This window comes from Heptranchias perlo, chromosome 12 (genome assembly GCF_035084215.1).
Source record: "Heptranchias perlo isolate sHepPer1 chromosome 12, sHepPer1.hap1, whole genome shotgun sequence".
Lineage (NCBI taxonomy): Eukaryota > Metazoa > Chordata > Chondrichthyes > Hexanchiformes > Hexanchidae > Heptranchias > Heptranchias perlo.
Genome location: NC_090336.1, coordinates 53,232,657 through 53,255,478, shown reverse-complemented (window position 1 = coordinate 53,255,478; position 22,822 = coordinate 53,232,657). Strand labels below are relative to the sequence as shown.

Here is a 22,822-nt window from a genome sequence, read left to right as displayed (position 1 = left end):
GTGTGTGACTTGGAGGGGAACATGCAGGTGGTATTGTTCCCACGTGCCTGCTGCTCTTGTCCTTCTAGGTGGTAGAGGTAGCAGGTTTGGGAGGTGCTGTCGAAGAAGTCTTGGCGAGTTGCTGCAGTGCATCCTGTGGATGGTACACGCTGCAGCTACAGTGCGCCGGTGGTGAAGGGAGTGAATGTTTAGGGTGGTGGATGGGGTGCCGTTCAAGTGGGCTGCTTTGTCCTGGATGGTGTCGAGCTTCTTGAGTGTTGTTGGAGCTGCACTCATCCAGGCAAGTGGAGAGTATTCCATCACATTCCTGACTTGTGCCTTGTAGATGGTGGAAAGGCTTTGGGGAGCCAGGAGGTGAGTCACTCACCACAGAATACCCAGCCTCTGACCTGCTCTTGTAGCCACAGTATTTATATGGCTGGTCCAGTTAAGTTTCTGGTCAATGGTGACCCCCAGGATGTTGATGGTGGGGGATTCGACGATGGTAATGCCGTTGAATGTCAAGGGGAAGTGGTTAGACTCTCTGTTGTTCAAGATAGTCATTGCCTGGCACTTGTCTGGCACAATGTTACTTGCCACTTATGAGCCCAAGCCTGGATGTTGTCCAGGTCTTGCTGCATGCGGGCATGGACTGCTTCATTATCTGAGGGGTTGCGAATGGAACTGAACACTGTGTAATCATCAGCGAACATCCCCATTTCTGACCTTATGATGGAGGGAAGGTTATTGATGAAGCAGCTGAAGATGGTTGGGCCTAGGACACTGCCCTGAGGAACTCCTGCAGCAATGTCCTGTATATCCTTCCTTAGGTAAGGAGACCAAAACATAAATAGCTGCCAACTTAGATTAGTGAAACCAAATCCTGGATTTGTGAGGTTTATAGAAAAGAGTTAAAAATGTCATTCAAATTGAGATTCTTAATGATACTGACCTCATTCTATTTGGCACATGGTTCCAATCGACCAAAACCCATTAGTCCTGATTAAAATATATTGGAAATCAATCAGTGCTTGCGCACATCTCCCTTATAAAGGAATGTCCCCATAAATTACGTCCCAGTTCATTGGTATAAATATGATATAAACCAATATTTTTGGAAAAAAAGAAAAGTACTATTGTGTCTTACAAACACTTCAAAACATGTTAGTAAAACATGTGCAGGTATATATGCTGAAAATATAACAAGAGCAGTTCAAATTACCTGATGTGATTCAACAATTTCAAAAGCACCAATCTGATGCATTTTGTAATTTAAGGCACAAGGCTTGAGCACTGTGAACAAGAATAAGATGTTATTTCGAGTTGGTTTTGTAGTGATAGTGCTGTAATAAACTGTTGAAGTACTGTACTAGTTCAACAGTTTATTTATATAATAAGGGTTGAAATGCCAAATGCCATGGTTAAAAACAAGTGCAACGCTATATTTGTCGATTATTACTCTACCCAGCTTAAAAATAACTTGCAGATCCAGTTCTAAATGCGTATCTGGTTTGAGCGCACTGAAAGCTGCATCTAATTTTGTATGTCACATTTTCATTCAGCTTACAAAAGGTTACAGCTTGTATGACACTGATGTCACACTAACCTGGACACTTTTAAAATAATTTCTGATCGAAACTGTACAGTAGAGCAGAACGGTTGTTCAACTATTTCGAGGTATGACTCTGAACTGTAGTTAACCAGAGCAGGAGTTACAGAACTGACTGGTTTGAATCTACAGGCATTTTCTATTCCCGTTTTACCGTGGAGGAGCTGTTGCCTATCTCTTTAATCCTCCCTTTATAGACTTACTGACTCAGGCATAGTTGAATATTAGTGGCTATTCATTATTTTTTTCTCTTGCGGTGCACTGAAGCTACAAATGGCCTTTGTGCTACAGTAAAATAATGGCATGTGTAGCCAGTTCTCTGTATATTTGGCCACTCCCTCTTTGCAGTGATTTTTTTTATTCCTGATTTGAGAGAACTGGGCCAATCAGATGCTTGCACTGTACCACTGTCAGACCCTATGCCGCCTTCTGATCTCAACTGCTTTTTCTTCTGCATAGTCACGAGAATGTGCTAATATAAATCGATGAGCTATCCCGACCTGTTTTATTCTTGTTATTTTTTAAATCCGTGTGCAGGAATCTAGCAGTAGCAGCACTGCTTGCTGCACAACGGACTGCCTTTCCTTCTTCAAGGTGAACCACGTACATGAAGTTTTTTTTCATTTGAAAAAAAAAATATAGGTATACTTATGGCCAGGAAGCTGCATCATCTTCTGACTCGGTAGACTGAATGGACAGTTTGCTCTTCTGCGTTCTTTCTGTTTTGCGACTGTGGCTAGTGCTGGTCAGGCTGAGGAGATTCTCTTCTCCCCTCTCCCCCCAAGGCACCGTTCCAAGGGCATTGGGCATTAACATATTAAGCTGTGCATCTGCATCTGGACTAAGGCACTGAGGAGGCTAGACGTTTTGAACTGGAAATTCTACACACACACACACACACACACACACACACTGTACTTTATACATGCATGTGACGAAGGATCACAGAAAGCAGGATGTTATTTTTCCGTAGGACTGCCTTGATTTTGAGGGTGGAATGACGGGACAGTGAACAAAAAATCCACAGATCTCTTGAGCTGTGCTTTTCTGCGGAAGGACTGTTTGTGGAAAATTACAACGTTCAGTCATTCTGTGCAACCAGCTGCTAAAACACAGTCATGTGCTGAGAAAGGGAAGAATGAAGCTGGCTGACTAATAGGGGAAAAATAACATTTTAAAAAAAGTATTCCTGTTTGACAGGACAGTGGGAAAAGCTTTCAGCTTTGATTGTTCATCACTTAAACTGCACGAGCTTCCTAATCTGGCTGTGCGGACTGCTATAGAAGAACAGATTTCAAAGCACGTAGCTTTTCTCCTGGAGCTGCTGCTGCTGCTGTTTCTGACTGAGTTAGAAGAAGACGTGTCAAGAAGGGGAACAGAAAATGCCAGCAATTCTAGTGGCCTCGAAAATGAAGTCGGGACTACCTAAGCCCGTTCATAGTGCCACTCCTATCCCAAATGTCAAGGCAAGGGCTTTACAGCAGCCTTGTTACCTGAAGCTTGGAGGCAAGGTGGAGGTGACAAAACCAACGTATTCAAGCCAGATTCCTCTCAAATCTTCGCATGGGCTTGACGACGAAGGGGAGTGGGTACTGCAAGGAAAAATCGCCACCGCAGAAAATGGCTTTGATACTCAGGTCAGAAAAATTATAATTTTCAGTTGACACCTTTTGATTTAGAGGACTGCATTTTGTGGCATTTTAAAAAATAATATAGCGTTGGGTATCAATCAGTAGGATCTTAATATTGTCACTCCTTGTTTAACGAAGAAAAACAAGTGGTTAGAGATGTGAAGTGACAGCACGTCGGTTGGATTTGGCCAGGTGCCCTGTAGTTCAATATCAACGGCTCATCCTACTGTGGCTGCTGGTCAGTGTGACATATCGAGCTACAGTATGTAGGGTAGATTGTTGGGCTGGTGCCAGAATCTGAAGGAAGTTGTGCCTGTGGCTAATATTGGCATTGTTATTAGTGTAAAGATAGTGCTAGAATCTTCTTCACAGGCGAGCTGAACTTAATTGCTTGTTACCAGTGTACTATTACTGCCCAATCCAAGTGACTGTTTATAAATGCTTTAGTTTTAACCCTGCATTCTCTCAAAACAGAATTTTCATCAAATGAATTTTAAAATTAAAAAAAATAATTATAGGCAGCTTAATGAAAATAAATGAGACCAAGTTGCAGTCTATGAACATTACTGAAATTGTAAGGGTTAAGTAGCAATTGTGTGACTTGATTTTGGCTTAGTTAATACAATACATCTCCTGAAATTGTATAAACTAAAATGAAGGCCTTGGCAGATTTGTTCTGCAGTTTCGTGTAGCCTTCTGCAGCCTTTGAAAGGAAGCTAAATTAGGTAATGTTTCATTTGGTACTCGGAATAGTATCCAGCTAATGGCTGAGATTGCTGCAACCTTCCATTTGCTGTATTGCAGCATTACCTATTTTGGGCAAATATAACTGGGAGAATGTTACACGATATGAAAAGAAAAATCAATTTTTTATGTCTTTTAACCCATAAAATATTGTATTACAAATTAAAGAAGATGAGTGTTTTGCATTTGTGTATATTCCTGTAATGAGTGAAGCTCTGAACTCCTGAATTGTCATTATTTATGGTAGCGAGAGTGTGTTTCTTAAGATATGCAGTCCAAATTGTACTTCAGAATTATAATTTACAGCTGTGTATATTTGGACAGAGAAGCATCAAAGATTTTGCTGTGGCAAACTGGCCAGTCGGGGACATCAAATTGTGGCTAAGGAAATCAAGTTGAGGCTGAAGGGGAGTCTGAAAGGAAGATGGCTATTGGAGTTCACGACAGCCCGGGGATGGTCGATTAGAAAATGAAATGTGACATTGCTAGATTCCTGAATTGGGATGGTTTTCAGTTCAAAGTAGAAGGATTTGGGGGTTCAGGTTCACAAGACATTAAAATCAACACCTCAAGTGGACAAGACCCTGAAAAAGCTCATGGAATGTTGGGTGTATATACGAGGAAATGCAAAACATGAAGAAAGACATGAAAAACTGGGGCTATTTTCATTAGAGCAGAGGAGATTAAAGGGTGATTTGATAAAGGTGTTCAAAATTATAAAGTGATGGGGCAGAGTATATAGAAATGAGTCTGTTTCCAGTAGTTGAGGGGTTTAAAATAAGGCAATATAGATACAAGATTAATTATAAGCGATTTAGGACAGAGAGCAGCAAAAACATTTTAAACAGTTGGTTGTGAGGTTATGGAATGCACTAGTCGAGTTAGCGATAGAAGCAGAGACCATGTCAACATTTACGAATAGGTTAGATAGGTGGTTAAAGGAAAGGGGAACAAAGCGATATGGGAATCGAACGGGCACATGGGAGGATAAACACCAACATGGACTGTTTGGGCCGAATGGCCTGTTCATGTGTTGTAATTTCGATGTAAACTTGCTGTTCTGTTACAGATATCCAACTGTAATAACCACCCTTCTGTTTGCTGCATGGCTTCTTCACATTGTACAGTTTTGGCTGCACAAACTGCCACCGTACTAGTTACAAGGTGGTTTAGGCAAGTTGCCATCCTGTGTATGTGGGCAGTTTATGTAATGTGTATAGCTACAGTGCTACACGGTGCGTGTGTTACTTGTCTGAGCTTCCAGCAATTCTATTCAGATGCGAGACAGAAAAAGCTTGTTCCTTTGGTCCTTATGTTACTGAAGCTGGTCGACCATACAGTTTTGAAACTTCAAATTGTTAGCAGTTAATGGTATAAGATACTGTTATCTTGGTATGGTCCAGTTTATAATAAAACATCATTAAAACTGTTACTTTGCTACAATCTTTATTTACTTGGATACCTGTTGCTCCCACTATATTCAGAGGATTGTTGATTCTGCCATTGTTGATTAATGTGCAGTGCAAAGCATTAATGTTGTCAGCTCTTAAATCGTTCTTGATGTTTAAACACATAGGGTAGAAGTGGCAACAACAGTATATGAAAAATAAATTAATGAGGGACGCTAACCTTATAACTAGCCAGCACTGTAGGGTATAACATGAGTAGTTAATTTTGCCTTGCTACTGGTCCCTAGTGTGTGCAATGCAGAGTCTGTTTCTGCATTTAGAAACATAAAGTTTAGAACTTAATCTGTCCTTTTAGTGGGACTTGGTAATAAATATTGGAGAGTGAGGGGTAATGCATGTTGGGCATAAAACACATTTCTGCGTTTATTGTCGGTTTGAAGAGTGAGCTTGCATAGAAAGCTGCATCAAACTCTACCAATTATGATCCTACCTTTTGTACTGCTGTGGGAGATTGCATCAATGTAATCTCAGTAACAAAATAAACACTTCGATGTCAAGAATTGTTTCTTGGCAATAGTTTTGTTATTATGAATCTACAAGTTTGAAAGGAAGTTCCCTAATAGCTCATTGGAAGCACAAAGTACTTTTGAGTTATATAAATACATACAATATGCAACAGACTCAACTTTTTCCCCCTATATTTTGATCCCTTCTGGTAAAGAAGATGGTCTTCATTGACCATCTTCATAGAGAAGATGTCTAAGGAAGAGGCATTGACTCCACACATTGAGAGTTCCAGGCCTTAGGTGAGAGTAGTGAACAGAGGTGAGGTCCAAAAGTTAGTGAACTTAACTGTTCCCACATGCCAACTGGAAGATTATTGCTGAGTCTACTTGTCTGTCCTCTTGAGTTTGGGGATGGCTGCATATCATGGGAGGATCAAAAGCACAAGAGAAAAACCTAACTTTGCTATTGGACAGTTCTGACACTGCTGTACATCAAGCCTGAGCAAGAGAATTGAATGTAACTGGTGTAATAAAAGAAGCATTTTTAAAACCACTATTTCTCCCTGACACTAAACTGTTCAAGATGTTTTGCAGCATATTCATAATTTTTGCTAAGTGTTGAATTGCTTGTGTGCTAAATTATAGGGTCATGCAATGTTAACTGTGCATTTGGTTGGAAAATAAGAATGCCCTGTCGTTTGTGACCTAAATCTATGGGTACTGACCAGTCCTTTTGCAGTCTGAACTGATCACAGCACCTTTACATGGTCTCCCTTACTGTTGTCTATATATAAAAAAAATTGTCCAAGTATGCATTTTACACCAGGGACCAATGGATATCAATTGTGAGCTGAAGCCCTGGCTGATTCCTTCACTCCAACCTCCCAACACCTTCCTCGCCAATCCAAGGCACTGAGTCTAATCTGCATTCCCCACCACTGCTCGAGCTAAAATTAGCTAACTTGTCATAAATCAGAGATTGAACCTGGAAACTTTGTGATCTTTACGGCTGAATGCCACATCACATGGTGCATTCTGCCACTGAGCCATCAGGAGATTTCTGATGAGAACAATAATGCAACTTGTACAGCCTAATGTACATTACTACTGCGCAGTTATTTAATCAATCCTCTGAAATCCAAATCAAATGTCAAAGGTTTAAAATATCAGCATTATTTTTAAGTTGTATTTTCAGCAAATATGTAGCAGGCGATTTCAGTAAAATCTACCTTTGTTTGCACAGCTGCAAATGTGAGATGGGTAAAATGTATTTTTACTCAAATATTTTTCAGAATTATTTTTTTGAATTAGCATGCTGTGTGTTATGATAGAATGGAACAAACATGAAAAGTCCTATAGAAATGATTTTGACACAGGGAGCACATTATTGAAATCTGCTAATAACACAAAAATAGTGAGGTTTGCCTGGCGGTGCGGAGGTTATAGGTTAACGAAATACACAGACAGCTCGTAGGTGTAATTTCAAGTGGCAAAATGTGAGGTAACAAACCTTGAGAAGAGAAGCAATAATAGGAATATGCAATCAGTGGAAATATGCTGAAGGGAATAAGATGAACAAGAAGACCTAGGAGATCAAATTCATAATTCCCTGAAAGTACTAACGCAGGAAATTGAAGCTATTTTTTTTTTAAAAGGCCAATAGCATTTTGGACATAGATTGCAAGAGTCAAGAGGGCTTGATAAAATTGTACAAGGCAATTGTTCTTCACAGTTAGAGTACTATGTGCAATTTTAGTTGGAAACATAGAAAATTTACGGCACAGAAGGAGGCCATTCGGCCCGTCGTGCCCATGCGGTCAAAATACAGCCTAATCCTACCTTCCACCACTTGGTCCGTAGCCTTGTAGGTTATAGCACTTCAAGTGCATATCTAAGTACTTTTTAAAATGATGACGGTTTCTGCCTCTACCACCCTTTCAGGCAGTGAGTTCCAGACCCCCAGAGGGTGAAAATTTTTTTCCTCAGCTTCTATCTAATCCTTCTACCAGTTACTTTAAATCTATGCCCCTGGTTATTGACCTCTCTGCTAAGGGAAATAGGTCCCTCCTGTCCACTCTATCTAGGACCCTCCTGTCCACTCTATCGAGGACCCTCATACTTTTATACACCTCAGCCTCCTCTGTTCCAAAGAAAACAACCCCAGCCGATCCAATCTTTCCTCATAACTAAAATTCTCCAGTCCTGGCAACATCCTCGTAAATCTTCTCTGCACCCTCTCTAGCGCAATCACATCTTTCCTGTAATGTGGTGACCAGAACTGTACGCAGTACTCAAGCTGTGGCCTAACAGTTCCAGCATAACCTTCTCGCTCTTATATCCAGCTAATAAAGGAAAGTATACCGTATACCTTAACCATCTTATCTACCCGTCCTGCTACCTTCAGGGATCTGTGGCCGTGCACTCCAAGGTCCCTCTCTTCCTTTACCACTCTCAGTATCCTCCTATTTATTGTGTATTCCCGTGCCTTGTTTGATCTCCCCAAATGCATTACCTCACACTTCTCTAGATTTCCATTTACCAATTTTCTGCCCACCTGACCAGTCCATTGATATGTTCCTGCAGTCGACAGCTTTCCTCTTCACTATCAACCACATGGCCAATTTTTGTATCATCTGCAAACTTCTTAATCCTGCCCCCTACATTTAAGTCTAAATCATTAGTATATACCACAAAAAGCAAGGGACCTAGTACTGAGCCCTGCAAAACCTCACTGAAAACAGCCTTCCAGTCACAAAAATACCTGTTGACCATTACCCTTTGCTTCCTGCACTGAGAGAATTTTGGATCCAATTTGCCACTTTCCTTTGGATCCCATGGGCTTTTACTTTTTTGACCAGCCTGTCATTTGGAATCCTGTCAAAAGCTTTGCTAAAATCCATGTAGATGACAAAAAAAAGCACTACCCTCACCGACCCTCCTTGTTACCGCCTCAAAAAAATTCAATCAAGTTAGTCACTTTCAATCAGGTTGCACCCTTACAGAATGGACATTAAATCCATACAAAGCATGCAGCTTAAAGTCATCAGGATGTTATGAGGGATTGGAAACTGTACTTATGAGGGGAGACTTGAGATACTGGGACGATTGCCATTGGAGCAGAGAAGGCCAAGAATAAATTTAATAGAAGTTTCTAAAATGATGAATAGGGTCAATAGGGAAAGAATGTTTCCTCTGGTTGGAGAGTCAGAGGCAAGGGGTCATCAATTTGAATGGTCATTGAGAGTTAGAAGAGAGGTTGGAAGAAATTTCTTAACACAGAGAATCATTTGAACATGGAATGATTTGCCAATGGGATTGGTTGATGCAGAGGGTGTTACACCTTATAAGAGAAGAATAGATAAATATTTGATGTAGAAGATGATACAGGAAAATGGAGAGAGATCAGGAAAGTTGCATTCGTTTTAGATTGCTCTCTTGCAGAGCCAGCACAGATGAGTATGGACAAGATGGCCTTCTGTGCTGCAAACGTCTTTGGTTGCTTTAAAATGTGACTCGGTGCTCAGTTGCACCTTGTGCTGAAATTACAGCACACGTGATTCAATGGATGAATTTGTTTTCGTGTTCCTGGTACATTTTAGTTCAGCTCCCGTTTTGTTTGAGTGTTACAGCTCAGTAAAACTTCAATTGTGAAATCTCCATATGTTGTACCAAGAGAAGCAGTTGAATAATTTGAAGAATTCTGCTTTTAGTTTGCATATAACCTGATACCATCAATCCAAAGGGTACTAGGTCATTATTCACTTGTACAATATATTGATAAATGTGCCTTAGCAATTTTGGAGCACACACCTGCTGCATACTAAAGACTTCAAGTAAATTGACTTTGGGAGCAATATGTACTTTTTCTATGAAAAGAAAGCCTTTTAGCTCTAAAAATGAATTGATTTCTGTTTTCTGTGGACTTACCATATTTTTCAAAAATATAACTTGCCATTTGTGCTCCCAACGACTGAACTTCAATTACTGAGGATTGAATAAGTTTGACACCAGTGCCAATGTTCAATTTGTATCCTTCTTCATTAAACATTCCAGTCTTCTGACTTTTAAGTATGAGTCATGCTGTTCTGTAAAGTAAGAATAGTCATTCATTTTATTCATCAGAGAATTTTCTTTTCTATTTTTAACAAATCTTATTTTATTTGCTTCCTGTCGTTACTGTGCACCATTATGTTGCTCAGGGCAACCTGCACTTGGCCTCTGCTTGTGGCACAATTGAGTATATGTTCACCGTGATGACTGCTCTTTTTTATTCCCCCCCCCACCTCCCCCTCCCTGCTCTCCTCCCTCTCTCTCATGGCAACATTCTGGCTTCTGTTTGCTACCCATCCTGGTGTAATGAAAAACATGAGCAACTTGTGAATATAAAAAAAATCGAGTATATATGCATTTTCCACCAGGGGCCAATGGATCCCAGTTTTGAGCTGGAGCCCTCTTGTGAGGAAAAGTTTAGTTGTGAACCTACATTGTGCCACTTTGCAGCATCATGTATTGGCATCTTCTATGTGCTTTGCCATCTGTAATTCAATTATTTTATTGTCCTTGATATTTTTTTTCTGCTTTCCGTATGTTCTCCCTCATTGTGCAATTGTGGAGAGCAGAATTTATTTTCTCTTTTGATCCAGGCCATCAAGATGTATGAAAATTGCCTAAGGTGACTTACTGTTGATTCTCTCTTCATTCCCTTCCCCAGGCAATGGCCAACTGTACTTACCAGAATCACTCAAAAGATGCAAACAAGACTGAAATCTCACCAAATGTAGGCATGATCCCGCAGCCTAAATATTGACACCTCGTTGAGAGTCGATCAATCTGGGATGGCGAGATTGTTGTATGAGGAGAGATTGAGTAGAACAGGCCTGTATTCTCTAGAGTTTAGAAGAATGAGAGGTGATCTCATTGAAACATACAAAATTCTTACAGGGCTCGACAGGGTAGATGCAGGGAGGATGTTTCCCCCGGCTGGGGAGTCTAGAACCGGGGATCACAGTCTCAGAATAAGGGGTAGGTCATTTAGGACTGAGATGCAGAGAAATTTCTTTACTCAGAGGGTGGTAAATCTTTGGAATTCTCTACCCCAGAGGGCTGTGGAGGCTCAGTCATTGAGAACATTCAAAACAGAGATTGATAGATTTCTAGATATTAAAGGCATCAAAGGATATGGGGATAGTGCAGGAAAATGGTGTTGAGGTACAAGATCAGCCATGATCTTGTTGAATGATGGAGCAGGCTCGAGGGGCTGGATGGCCTATTCCTGCTCCTATTTCTTATGTTCTTAATCTCTTGCTGTAAGAAGAAACAATGTGTATTCGACTACGGTGAAAAAAGTAGAGTATATTGAAGGCTAGGGTTCCATGGATAAATCGGAAGATTAGATCAAATTTGAACATTTTTAATAATCACACAGTGCTTACAGGGTAGATAATAAAAAAAATGTCAGTATAATTATTTTAGGAAAGCTACAGAAAAAGTGATTAGGAAGTCTAAAAGAATATTAGAGAAAATTAGCAATAAAAAAGCATAAAGGACAATAAAAAGGTTTTCTGTAGGCACATTAATTGCAAGAGGATAGTCAAAGTTGGAGGCCACTAAGAGATACAGGCGGCATGCTTGTTGTGGAGCATAAAGGAATGGCAGAGATACTAAATGAGTAATTTGTCTCACTTTTTACAGATTGCAATTGTAGAACTATGAAAGGTCAGTGCACAACAGTTAATTGAGGCTATTATTCAAAGAGAGATGGTACTAAAGAAATTAGACAAATTCAAGGTTAACAAATCAATGTGATCAGAGGGAATCAAGGGAAGAAGTAATAGCAGCTGTGACTATAATTTTCCAACATTCCATGAAAAGGAAAATAGTGCCAGAGGACAAGTGGGTGGCAAATATGATTCATCTTGTCAGGAAATGAGATGGGGATAACCCAGGAAATTATAGGGCACTTAGTCTTCACTTACTGGTAAAGTACGAGAGTCTATAATATAGGATGAAATTACTTTGCGTTTGGAGAAATGAGTTAATTAGAGCTGTCCAGCATGGATTTTTTAAAGGCACATCATGGTTGACCAACTTTATAGAATTTTTTTTTTCTTTTTTTTTATTCGTTCATGGGATGTGAGCGTCGCTGGCGAGGCCAGCATTTATTGCCCATCCCTAATTGCCCTTGAGAATGTGGTGGTGAGCTGCCGCCTTGAACCGCTGCAGTCCGTGTGGTGAAGGTTCTCCCACAGTGCTGTTAGGAAGGGAGTTCCAGGATTTTGACCCAGCGACGATGAAGGAACGGCGATATATTTCCAAGTCGGGATGATGTGTGACTTGGAGGGGAATGTGCAGGTGGTGTTGTTCCCATGTACCTGCTGCTTTTGTCCTTCTAGGTGGTAGAGGTCGCGGGTTTGGGAGGTGCTGTCGAAGAAGCCTTGGCGAGTTGCTGCAGTGTATCCTGTGGATGGTACACACTGCAGCCACTGTGCGCCGGTGGTGAAGGGAGTGAATGTTTAGGGTGGTGGATGGGGTGCCAGTCAAGCGGGCTGCTTTGTCCTGGATGGTGTCGAGCTTCTTGAGTGTTGTTGGAGCTGCACTCATCCAGGCAAGTGGAGAGTATTCCATCACACTCCTGACTTGTGCCTTGTAGATGGTGGAAAGGCTTTGGGGAGTCAGGAGGTGAGTCACTCGCTGCAGAATACCCAGCCTCTGACCTGCTCTTGTAGCCACAGTATTTATATGGCTGGTCCAGTTAAGTTTCTGGTCAATGATGACCCCCAGGATGTTGATGGTGGGGGATTCGACGATGGTAATGCCGTTGAATGTCAAGGGGAGGTGGTTAAACTCTCTGTTGTTGGAGATGGTCATTGCCTGGCACTTGTCTGGCGCGAATGTTACTTGCCACTTATGAGCCCAAGCCTGGATGTTGTCCAGGTCTTGCTGCATGCGGGCTTGGAATGCTTCATTACTGGAGGGGTTGCGAATGGAACTGAACACTGTACAATCATCAGCGAACGTTCCCATTTCTGACCTTATGATGGAGGGAAGGTCATTGATGAAGCAGCTGAAGATGGTTGGGCCTAGGACATTGCCCTGAGGAACTCCTGCAGCAATGTCCTGGGGCTGAGATGATTGGCCTACAACAACCATTACCATCTTCCTTTGTGCTCGGTATGACTCCAGCCACTGGAGAGTTTTCCCCCAGATTCCCATTGACTTCAATTTTACTCGGGCTCCTTGGTGCCACACTCAGTCAAATGCTGCCTTGATGTCAAGGGCAGTCACTCTCACCTCACCTCTGGAATTCAGCTCTTTTGTCCATGTTTGGACCAAGGCTGTAATGAGGCCTGGAGCCGAGTGGTCCTGGCAGAACCCAAACTGAGCATTGTTTGAAAAAAAACCAGAGAGGCTAGATAAAGGAAATGCAGCTGATGTGGTTTTATGGTTTTTCAAAAAGCATTTGATAAGGTATTACACAAGAGACCTCGAGGTAAAAATAATGACATATGGAATGAATGAGTATGGATGGAGAGAGATAGAAACTAGAAAGCAAAGGGTTAGGGTAAAAAGAAAATTTTCAGAGTGGAATAATGTGATCAGTGGTGGTCGACAGAGCCAAATTCTTTTGTACCAAAAAAATTGGAATTATCCAATAATTTTAATTAAGCCACAGAACACACACAGCAATGTGGGAATTTACTGCTAAAAGAATTGAATCATCAGATAATTTGAATTAACAGACTGTACATAAATTATCTGCACTTACGAATTCAGTTAAAAATTTTCATCAGACTAAATGAGGGGGTATCGCTAACTGAGATGAGGATTGTGAAAGAGTGTAAGAAGACAAAGGTAGGCCAGTATGATCAGATATGTCAGAATTTTTTTTCATTACAAGCTGAAATTGTAAGAATCATTATTTAAAACATTTGAAGATTGCAAACATTTCTTTAAATTCTAAAGGATATTATTAAACTAGAAAGAGTGCAGAAAAGATTTACTAGGATGCTACCGGGACTTGATGGTTTGACTTACAGGGAGAGGTTAGACAGACTGGAACTTTATTCCCTGGAGAGTAGGAGGTTAAGGGGTGATCTTATAGAAGTCTATAAAATAATGAGGGGCATAGATAAGGTCGATAGTCAAAATCTTTTCCCAAAGGTAGGGGAGTCTATAACGAGGGGGCACAGATTTAAGGTGAGAGGGGAGAGATACAAAAGGATCCAGAGGGGCAATTTTTTCACTCAAAGGGTGGTGAGTGTCTGGAACGAGCTGCCAGAGGCAGTAGTAGAGGCGGGTACAATTTTGTCTTTTAAAAAGCATTTGGACAGTTACATGGGGAAGATGGGTATCGAGGGATATGGGCCAAGTGCAGGCAATTGGGACTAGCTTAGTGGTATAAACTGGGCGACATGGACATGTTGGGCCGAAGGGCCTGTTTCCATGTTGTAACTTCTATGATTCTATGATTCTATGATTCTAATGGGAAGAAACGAATTTACCAAAAATAATGGTGACATTCCAGAAATGTTACAACAGACTGGTCTCCTGTGAATTTTTTTTCAAGCTAAGAAGGTATCCATGACTGTAAGTAACTCCAGAAATATTTGAGTGAATAGATTTATCTATTGGCTTTATCCATTTTTTAAAAAAGGAAAAATAATTCCTTTATACCTAAAACACTGAAAAATGTATTGATTTATTTTGCTGTGGTGAAGAGCTGGATTTGGGGCAGACAGTATGTTGGTGCTTGCTATTTGTAGCTGGTCCAAGGTTGCCCTTGTTGCTGACAGTATGGAGAGCGGCGTTGAGAGTCTCCCTGCAATAATGAATGTGGTCTGCATCATAATGCACAAAAACCAAAAGCTTTCTGTTTGTTGGGGCACTGCTGAATCTAGCTTTCTGTTTAACTTGGATTAGATAGATGGCCACAGAAGTCTCTTCAACTGAATCCTTTTCATTGTTATGGGATTGCCAATTAAAACTCGAATGTGCTGTTGGCGTATTTTACCATAAACTTCAACAATCCTCTCCGATTGACTGTCAGTGATTCTGATTAGAGTCACTGACTAAATCATTCACGTTTTCCAGAGTAATGTGCAAATGCAGTTCCTTCAAGAAGTTCGGGTTTATGTGGGCATGACGTTTGTTCCTTGTATTCTATTAGAGTACATGTGCTCCCTAAAATTGGCGGCCCCATCTTCACCCCTCGAAGCTTCATCAAGGTAGGTTTAGGGGTGTGTGTGTGAAGCTTTTATTTCAGTGGCTCGAGAATTGTAGGCAGCACAGCCGTGAGTTTCCAAAAGGCGTGGGTTCTGTGGTTTTAGGTCTCGCAAATTTAACCCAGACTGTCTATTTATGCATCTATGCAATTGTGCCTCAAGCTTAATATGCAACCATAGTGTAAGGGAAAATATATGTCACACTTTAAAGTGTTACATTTGAAAAATATCATGCATGTGAAGTACCCATCACACAACAACAACTTGAATTTATATTGTGTGTTTAATGTAGAAAAACACTCCAAGGTGCTTCATGAGGAGAAACAGACACCAAGGCAAAGATTACGAGGTGTGACCAATACCTGATTGCCTCAAATGACTGTTAGATTTTCTTGCCTATCTATATTTGAGCAAATCAGCATGGTTAACTTATCCATCAACAAACAAAGACAGGAATGGAATGCTGTAATCATCAACCACAACCCACACAAAACCAACCAAACTGTTAACATATTTTTCAAAGTTACCAATAAGTGACCAGTAACTACCACGAAATGTGTTAAGTCGCCATGTTGTTTCCTCAGCTATCTGACTGTATACAGGCAAATGAAATGTAATCCTCACACTCCCCTGCACTACTAAAAGCCGCTCAGAGCAAAACCGCTTTAAATTACTTAAGTGCTTAAAAAATATTAAAAGATTATTCATTTTAAAGCACTAAAGTAGCCTAAAGCACTTCTGCTCACAGCAGAGATAGGGTTTAAGGTTAAGTTACATTGTTCGCTGCTGCATGGTCGGAAACTTCAGGTGTAAGCCTATTGAAGAGCAAAGGGTGGGGAAGAGGGCCTTGAAGAACTGGGGGTTCTGTGGCTTAGCAGCATTTACCACAGGGGCAGGCTACAATTTGGGCGTAAACGGTCTGGATGAATCTGAGGAGGGTATACTATCACTTTTGTGGATGTGAGGTCCGAAGAACTCGGAACAGTTTGTGGTTTGGGAGACTTTGGTAAGTATCTTGGGTGTGTTGTGGATCTGGGGTGAGGCAGTGTTCCAGGTGAAGTAGGGCACACTGAAGGAACACAGACAGGTGCTGCAACTACGTCAAGGGCATAGGCGGTGACCGCTGCCAATTAGGATTAAAGATCTTGTGCAAAACCACCCAATAATTTTCTTCAAACCTAGTAATGTAAAACTGGCTGGTGCAACTACGAAATAAACTAATCAAATAGCTTAAACAGTCTTACTTAAGTCGCCGTTTTTCTTCAGGTAACTTGGGTCCATATAAATTGCTAAAATTAACATTTAAAACAAAATATTTTAAAAACCAATTCTTGGGGAGAGGGGGAGAAGAGGAGAATTCAATGTACCCATAAAATGAGTCATTTAATGTTTGAAATGGCCTTGCCTAACCAATCCTCCAGTGCCTAGGACTTGAGTTCTCCTTCAGTCTCCGAGCTTGAAAATTTCACCTCGACCCAAGGTACTGAGGAGTTCCAGCTCCTGTTGACAAATTCTATGTGTGAGAGAGATCAAATGCATCAGGAGAGTTGTAATTTTTATCTTACTCTTGTGGAACTACAATACCTGAGTGTACTTTGACTGCCCGTGATCTGACCAAATGAAAAACTCACAAATAACAACTGTGAGGTATCACGGTGGGAAAAATGTATTTTTTTCACCAGAACTTTCTTGTCAATGAAAAGTTATCATCATTTATTTTTAGAACAAATTGGTTGATGTATAATGCCCTCAATCTCATGATCCTGAAATGGAGTGGCTCTCCAACATAGCGTTACAGCAACGACCTTTTGCATTACTCGAACTTTCAATAGTTTATGGTATTGGCCTCATTGAGAAGCTAACTTCTTGTGCCATCTCTCCTCAGCTGCTGAACTTGTTACATGATTTACTCAAAGACCACAAACACATTGTTTGGGGCCATTTACTTTCTGGCTGCAATCTCTGGAAACAAAAAAAATGGCTAAGATGCTTGCAAAAACTGGGAGAAAGATGGGAATCCTCAATCAGTTAAAATACTGGATGGTTAGGGATTGTGACCCAGTTTGGTTTTGGCCTGCATGCCAGGTGTGCACATTAACAAAGGAATATGAAAGCATCTCAGGCTTTCTCTTTTTTGCGCTAAATTATTTTTATTTGTCAAACATAAGTGTAGAGCTCCTATGTAGCACCAAAGAACCTAGATCTGAGGTGCCCCCACCAAAATGAAGAACAAAATGTGTGTAAACTTTATTTCCAATATAATAATTATTTGGGAGACAAACATTTGAAATTTATTGGTATAATTTCTATTTTAAAAACCTTGTAAAATGTTCACTTTTCAATGTTTGAATTGAATGGTTGAAGAATAAATGGATTTTTTTTTGGAGCTGGGATCACTTAATTTACATGATCAGGCATTTGTGGGTTGTGGTTGTCATCCATAGCCCTGTCTTAAATACCATCTGTTTAAAAACAGATGATCTCTAAAGGAACATCTTGGTGTAATTACTCAATGCAGCAAACAAACACAGGTTATACTTTCTAATGTTACTTTAACTTGCACCTAAACTTAATTCTCCCTTGACCTCAAATTCTAGTCAACTGAATAAAAAAAGTATGAATCCCAGCACTTCCTCTGACTTCCACCTATTAAAGCATATCATACTGTTCCAATGGGCATTCAGTAGCTTATTAATGATTTAGGTTGCTGTTATTCTGCAGTTTCCAATTTGAGATGAGCACTTGACAGAAAGTGTCTGTCAGCTGTCAGATGTGCAGTGAGAAGACCCTCGTTATGCTGTAGCCTGACCTCAACCTGACTGTTCGTAAGATGCAGTGGGAGCGCTACAGTTCACATGTGTGCTTCAGCACATATTTAGAGTTCCAGTTACCCCGGCAACCAAATTTTCGTGTTCGGAGGATGTGAGCAGGAACGCCCACATAGAAGTATCTGTTAGATATTAAAATTGTTGAGTGGGTCATTACATTCTGTAAATGGTGCTGTGAAGTAACATTATGTGACAGGTCAACTAGCGTGGGGCCGAGGGAATGTTATATAACTGAATGTTTTATGGTTAACTGACACTTTCCAACTGCCCCTGAGATATTTTCCCTCCTCTTTTCCCCTCTCTTCCCGCTTCTCTTTTCTCCTCTCCATCTCCCCTCCTTCTTCTCCTCTCCCCTCTTCTTTCTCTCCCCATCATTTTCTCTTCCCAGCTCTCCCCTGTTCCCTCCACTCCTTTTCTCCACCCTTTCCTCCTCTCCCTTCTTACCTCTCCCACCCCTCTTTCCCTCTTCAATTTCCCTCTTTGCTTCTTCAATTTCCCCTTCCCCTAGAGAAAAGGCAGTTCAGTTCATCAAGCTCATTCCTTCCACAAACTATCTGCAATTCCAGTCTCTCACAAACTTTACCCATTTAATCTTCAAAAGATTGTTTTTCCCCTGTCCTTAATAGATAATGAGCAAAATCCCAAAATGTCTAACTCCAATGCCCTACATTGTATATCGCTGGCACTTTTTGTATTTTTCATTGTTACCCCAGGTCTGATCCAGTGAGTGCAGATGAGTAAGCAACAGAAAATGTGGTGTAAATCTGTTCTGCGTGTTCTAAAATTCTCATCCTCGGTCATGTTTAAATCCCTGTATGGCCTCGCCCCTCCTTATCTCTGTAATCTCCTCCAGCCCTACAACCCTCCGAGAACCCTGTGTTCCTCCAGTTACTCATACCTCACTCCTTTCACCCTACCTTTGGGGGCCGTGCCAGAGCAGTCTAGGCCCTAAGTCTTGGAATTCCCTCCCTAAAATTCTCTGCCACTATCTCTCTCCCTTTAAGGCCCTCCTTAAAACCCACCTCTTTGACTAAGCTTTTAGTCACCTCTCCTGATAGCTCCTTCTTTGGCTTGGTGTCCATTTTTGTTTGATTCCACTCCTGTGAAGCGACTTGGAACGTTTTCCTACGTTAAAGGTGGAAAATAAATGCAAGTTGTTGCTGACACTTCAGTGCAGTAGTGAAGGAGTGCTGTATTGTTGGATGAGATGTTAAACTGAGGCCCAGGGGTGTGTTCAGGTGTATGTAAAAGATTACATAGCACTTTAAAAAAAAATTGCTTTGGGAAGTCCTGAGGATATGAAAGACACCATATTTGCAAGTCTATTTTTCACTCTAAAGTAGAGATTAAATCTAATTTAGATTTTTTTTGAACTCTCAGGTGTTGCACTTAACTGGGCAGAGCTTTTGATTTTGGTGGTAGGGGTGGGGTGAGATGGCAAGGTAAATGTCTGGAAATCTGGTGGGATAATTGTGCCGTAAGGTGTCTTACTATTACAAGCGAGAGATGTTGTGAATTGCTATTCTGATGGGGAATTACTTGGGAAAGATTGTCTACCTGAAGGAGAAAGCATTGGCAGTGGGGAGAGTAATATCCCCTTACTCACTCAGAAAAATTATAATCTGCGTTTTGGTTTGCCTGATCCACGATATTTTAGTGGTATTAAAGTGCACAGTGCAACTTTCATGTGTTGTGCCTACTTGAAGTTCTGTAGTAAGCAGCTTAAAGCCCATCAAATCTGTATGATGTAATGTTTAGTAAATCCCTGAGCATTAAAATGCAGTGTTTTTTTAAACCAGCAAGCTTTATGATTTGTCATTTATTCAAGGTGAAATTTATGCCACTTGGAGAATACACAATTACATCTACCTACCTGTAATATCAAATTTATTTCTGCATAAAAATTTAGCACTGAAAGCCTTTTAGGACTTGACAATGTAATTATATCTTACAGGAGGTTGTTAGATGATTGGAATTGCGAGAGATTGAATTAGAATTGCTAGATGATATACCAGTATTAGAATCTAGCTGGACAAGGACAGCATGTACTTATTGTTGCAGTGAGGCCATCCTCCTTTTTAATCCCTGTCATACGAAGCAGCTATAATACTAACAAATCATTTTCCTTGGCTGACGTGTTGGGTGAAGTCGTTAGAGGGATGGCATTTTCCATGTTGTGTTAGACAAAGTGATGGATGCTTCTTGGAGCCTGTACTTCAGCCAAAAAATGAAAACTTGATTAAAATCTACCTTAAGACGAATGGTTTTTCAACAAAAAAAAGAGGGTGGGAGGAAAGATAATGAAGAAAGGGAGAATGATTCACTAACCAGAGATGACAATTTAACCCTTTTCAATTTTGAACAGGTAATAAAATCTTGGAATAGTCTATTGCTTTATTTCACTCTACGTTTATAATGTTGAACATTTTAAAGGTGAAAAAACATTTAAATCACCGCATGTAGAATCTTGGATAGCAATCCCTGTCAGGCCAATCCATGCACAGGATAATGGAGCAACAGTCTGCCACTCTATGCAGTGCATTTTCTAAGTTTAAAACAAAGCAATCCTAACTCCAGTGGCTCACCGGTGGGATGTGTAATTGCATACCATAGTAGATTTTTAATATAGCCTTACTGTGAATTTATTTAAATTTTAATGTATTGTCTAAGTATGTGTAATGTTTCATAACAGATTGAAATGGAACCACAAAACTTCAAGAGCTTCAATTTTATTTCATAACTTTTCCCCTCTTAAAATCCTACTGAAGTTTTGAAGGTGGGATTCTATAATGTTTAATGCAGAGGGGACTGCGATACAATTGATGACTGTGCATTAGATTTCAGACGCTGCTGCAGAGAATAGCCTGATCGTGCCTGCACTTCATAGGCTGTCAGCAGTCACCTGAGCAAGTAGCTCCCTGGAGCTCTTAAAGCAGCGGCAGGACAAACTTACTAAAGACACAGTGGTGTATCAGGATGTGAAAATATTCAGAATTATTTATTTGTCATATTTCTACTTCAAACAAACCTTCACACTGAATTCTCGTGGTTCCGAGTTTTAGCTGATGCTGAAGGTTCCTAAAAGACTACATTTTTACAAGTGATTTTCTTCTTTATGTGTTATATGGTGGCTTCTGTGCATTTTTTTTTAATGAAGAACCATAATTTAAGAGCACCACTGGTATAAGAGATTACAAAGACTGTCTTGAAAATAAATAAATCAAGATTCTATTCATTTTATGGATATTGACCCAGAATAGAACTCACAAAATATGCTCATCGTTTAGTCTGTAAAAAGATGACCATTGTCAGAATCAAAATTATTGTTACTGTTGTATCTGAAACGGATTAGTCTTTTGAGGATGTAATTTCATAAAAACTACAATATATCAATACATAACTGTACGTTTCACAGTGAATTCTCCTTATTTTTTAACAGTACAAAATTGACACAGTTTGTTCTGATAACCTGGGTGTTGATTGTTGCTGTCTGCAATGTATTATGCCTCCTCTCCCCTCTTTTAAAAGAATTGTTGTCCATCCTCTTTTAGGTTCCCCCTTACCTCTCTAATATCCAGGTCACAATGTTGTCTGGGAGAGAGTTCCATGGGCAGGAGAAGTAATGTTTCAATCATTTTCCTGTGATATTCAGTGCAGGCTTTTTGGATTGATAAATAGGTTGTTAAAATCCAAGTACATCTGTTTTTCTGTTCCTGTGGGGTGAGCATGATGAACACATTGCTCCAAAATGTGGAGCACCAAGAATCCTGCCACATTTTACTGATATTGTGGAGGGTGTACTTTGTAATGGAATAGATCATCCATATCCCGTTCATTGGACTTCTACGCCTTCGGACTGCACTGAGTCAAGAAGTGCTGAGTCTTGCGTAAAATAGTACATCACCAACAAGAACAGGCTTTGAAAACCGTGAAGTTGACAAATGGGCTCAAGCTTTCTTGAGCTGTTCTATTAGTTTCTCCAGCTATTTGCCCCACTCATTTGTTCCAGCAAATTTTAAATGTGATTGCCATGCCAAGAAAATGAATACTTCTCACTGAAATAGAGCCAAGTGGAGAATATCACAGTCAGCCATTCATGACGAGGTTATTGCCTTGTTCTTCTCTATGATGAAGATTCGCTTGCCAGTATCCAAGTCTGTCCATCTGTGTGTGCGGTGGATCAGTCAGTGCTTATCTCGTAGATAGAGAGTAAGCACTCTGTAGAGAATGGTGTTCCCAGCAAATGGAACAGCACTACTTCTGATGACATCTTGCAAGTCATTAATGAAGATGAGAAACGGAAGGAGCCAAGCATGCTTATGAGGAACATTGATAAATATTACAAAAATATAAGGACAAACAGCAGCTCACCAGATATGCCATTTTAAAAAAAACAGCTTCTGAATGAGACCAAGGTGCATGACAGAAGCCCAGATTGAGGTGGCCTCTGACTTTTCCTGATATCCCAGTGAGGCCGAGTGCTTTCCTTATATGACTGAGCTGGATCTGTGACATCAGGTGTTCAGCCACACCCCACATATCACTCAGTGGTGCCATATGTTGGAGCACTAACATGCATGTCGACTTCTCATTCATGTCCCTGAGAAGTTACTTTGGAATGTACACTTACTACTGCTGAAATTTGATGAGATGAAACTTTTGAACTGCACCTGGATACAATGCAGTACCATGCTACAGCTGTGCTAGCACAGAATTGTGGGCAGTGAATGAACAATCTGGCCACAGGGTTCCCACAAATCACTCAAAATGCTTCATGATAATGTTTTCACCTGTCATTTTTCTCACTGACTGAATTTCTAATGTCTGAATTAAGGGTTTAAACACATTCTAAAAAAAATGAAAACATTACATATTTCACAATATAAAATTAATAA

General features: G+C 40.4%; 1 protein-coding gene across 1 annotated transcript in view; it reads left to right on the top strand.

Annotated features, from left to right (window-relative positions):
* Window positions 1-2,947: 2,947 nt before the first annotated feature.
* The window catches only part of nav2a (neuron navigator 2a), a 369,482-nt gene continuing 349,607 nt past the window's right edge, over window positions 2,948-22,822 (top strand). The window contains exon 1 of the mRNA XM_067994109.1: window positions 2,948-3,225. Within this exon, the coding sequence (XP_067850210.1) occupies window positions 2,971-3,225 (255 nt within the window). The 5' untranslated portion in view covers window positions 2,948-2,970. The remainder of the gene's footprint in view (window positions 3,226-22,822) is intronic.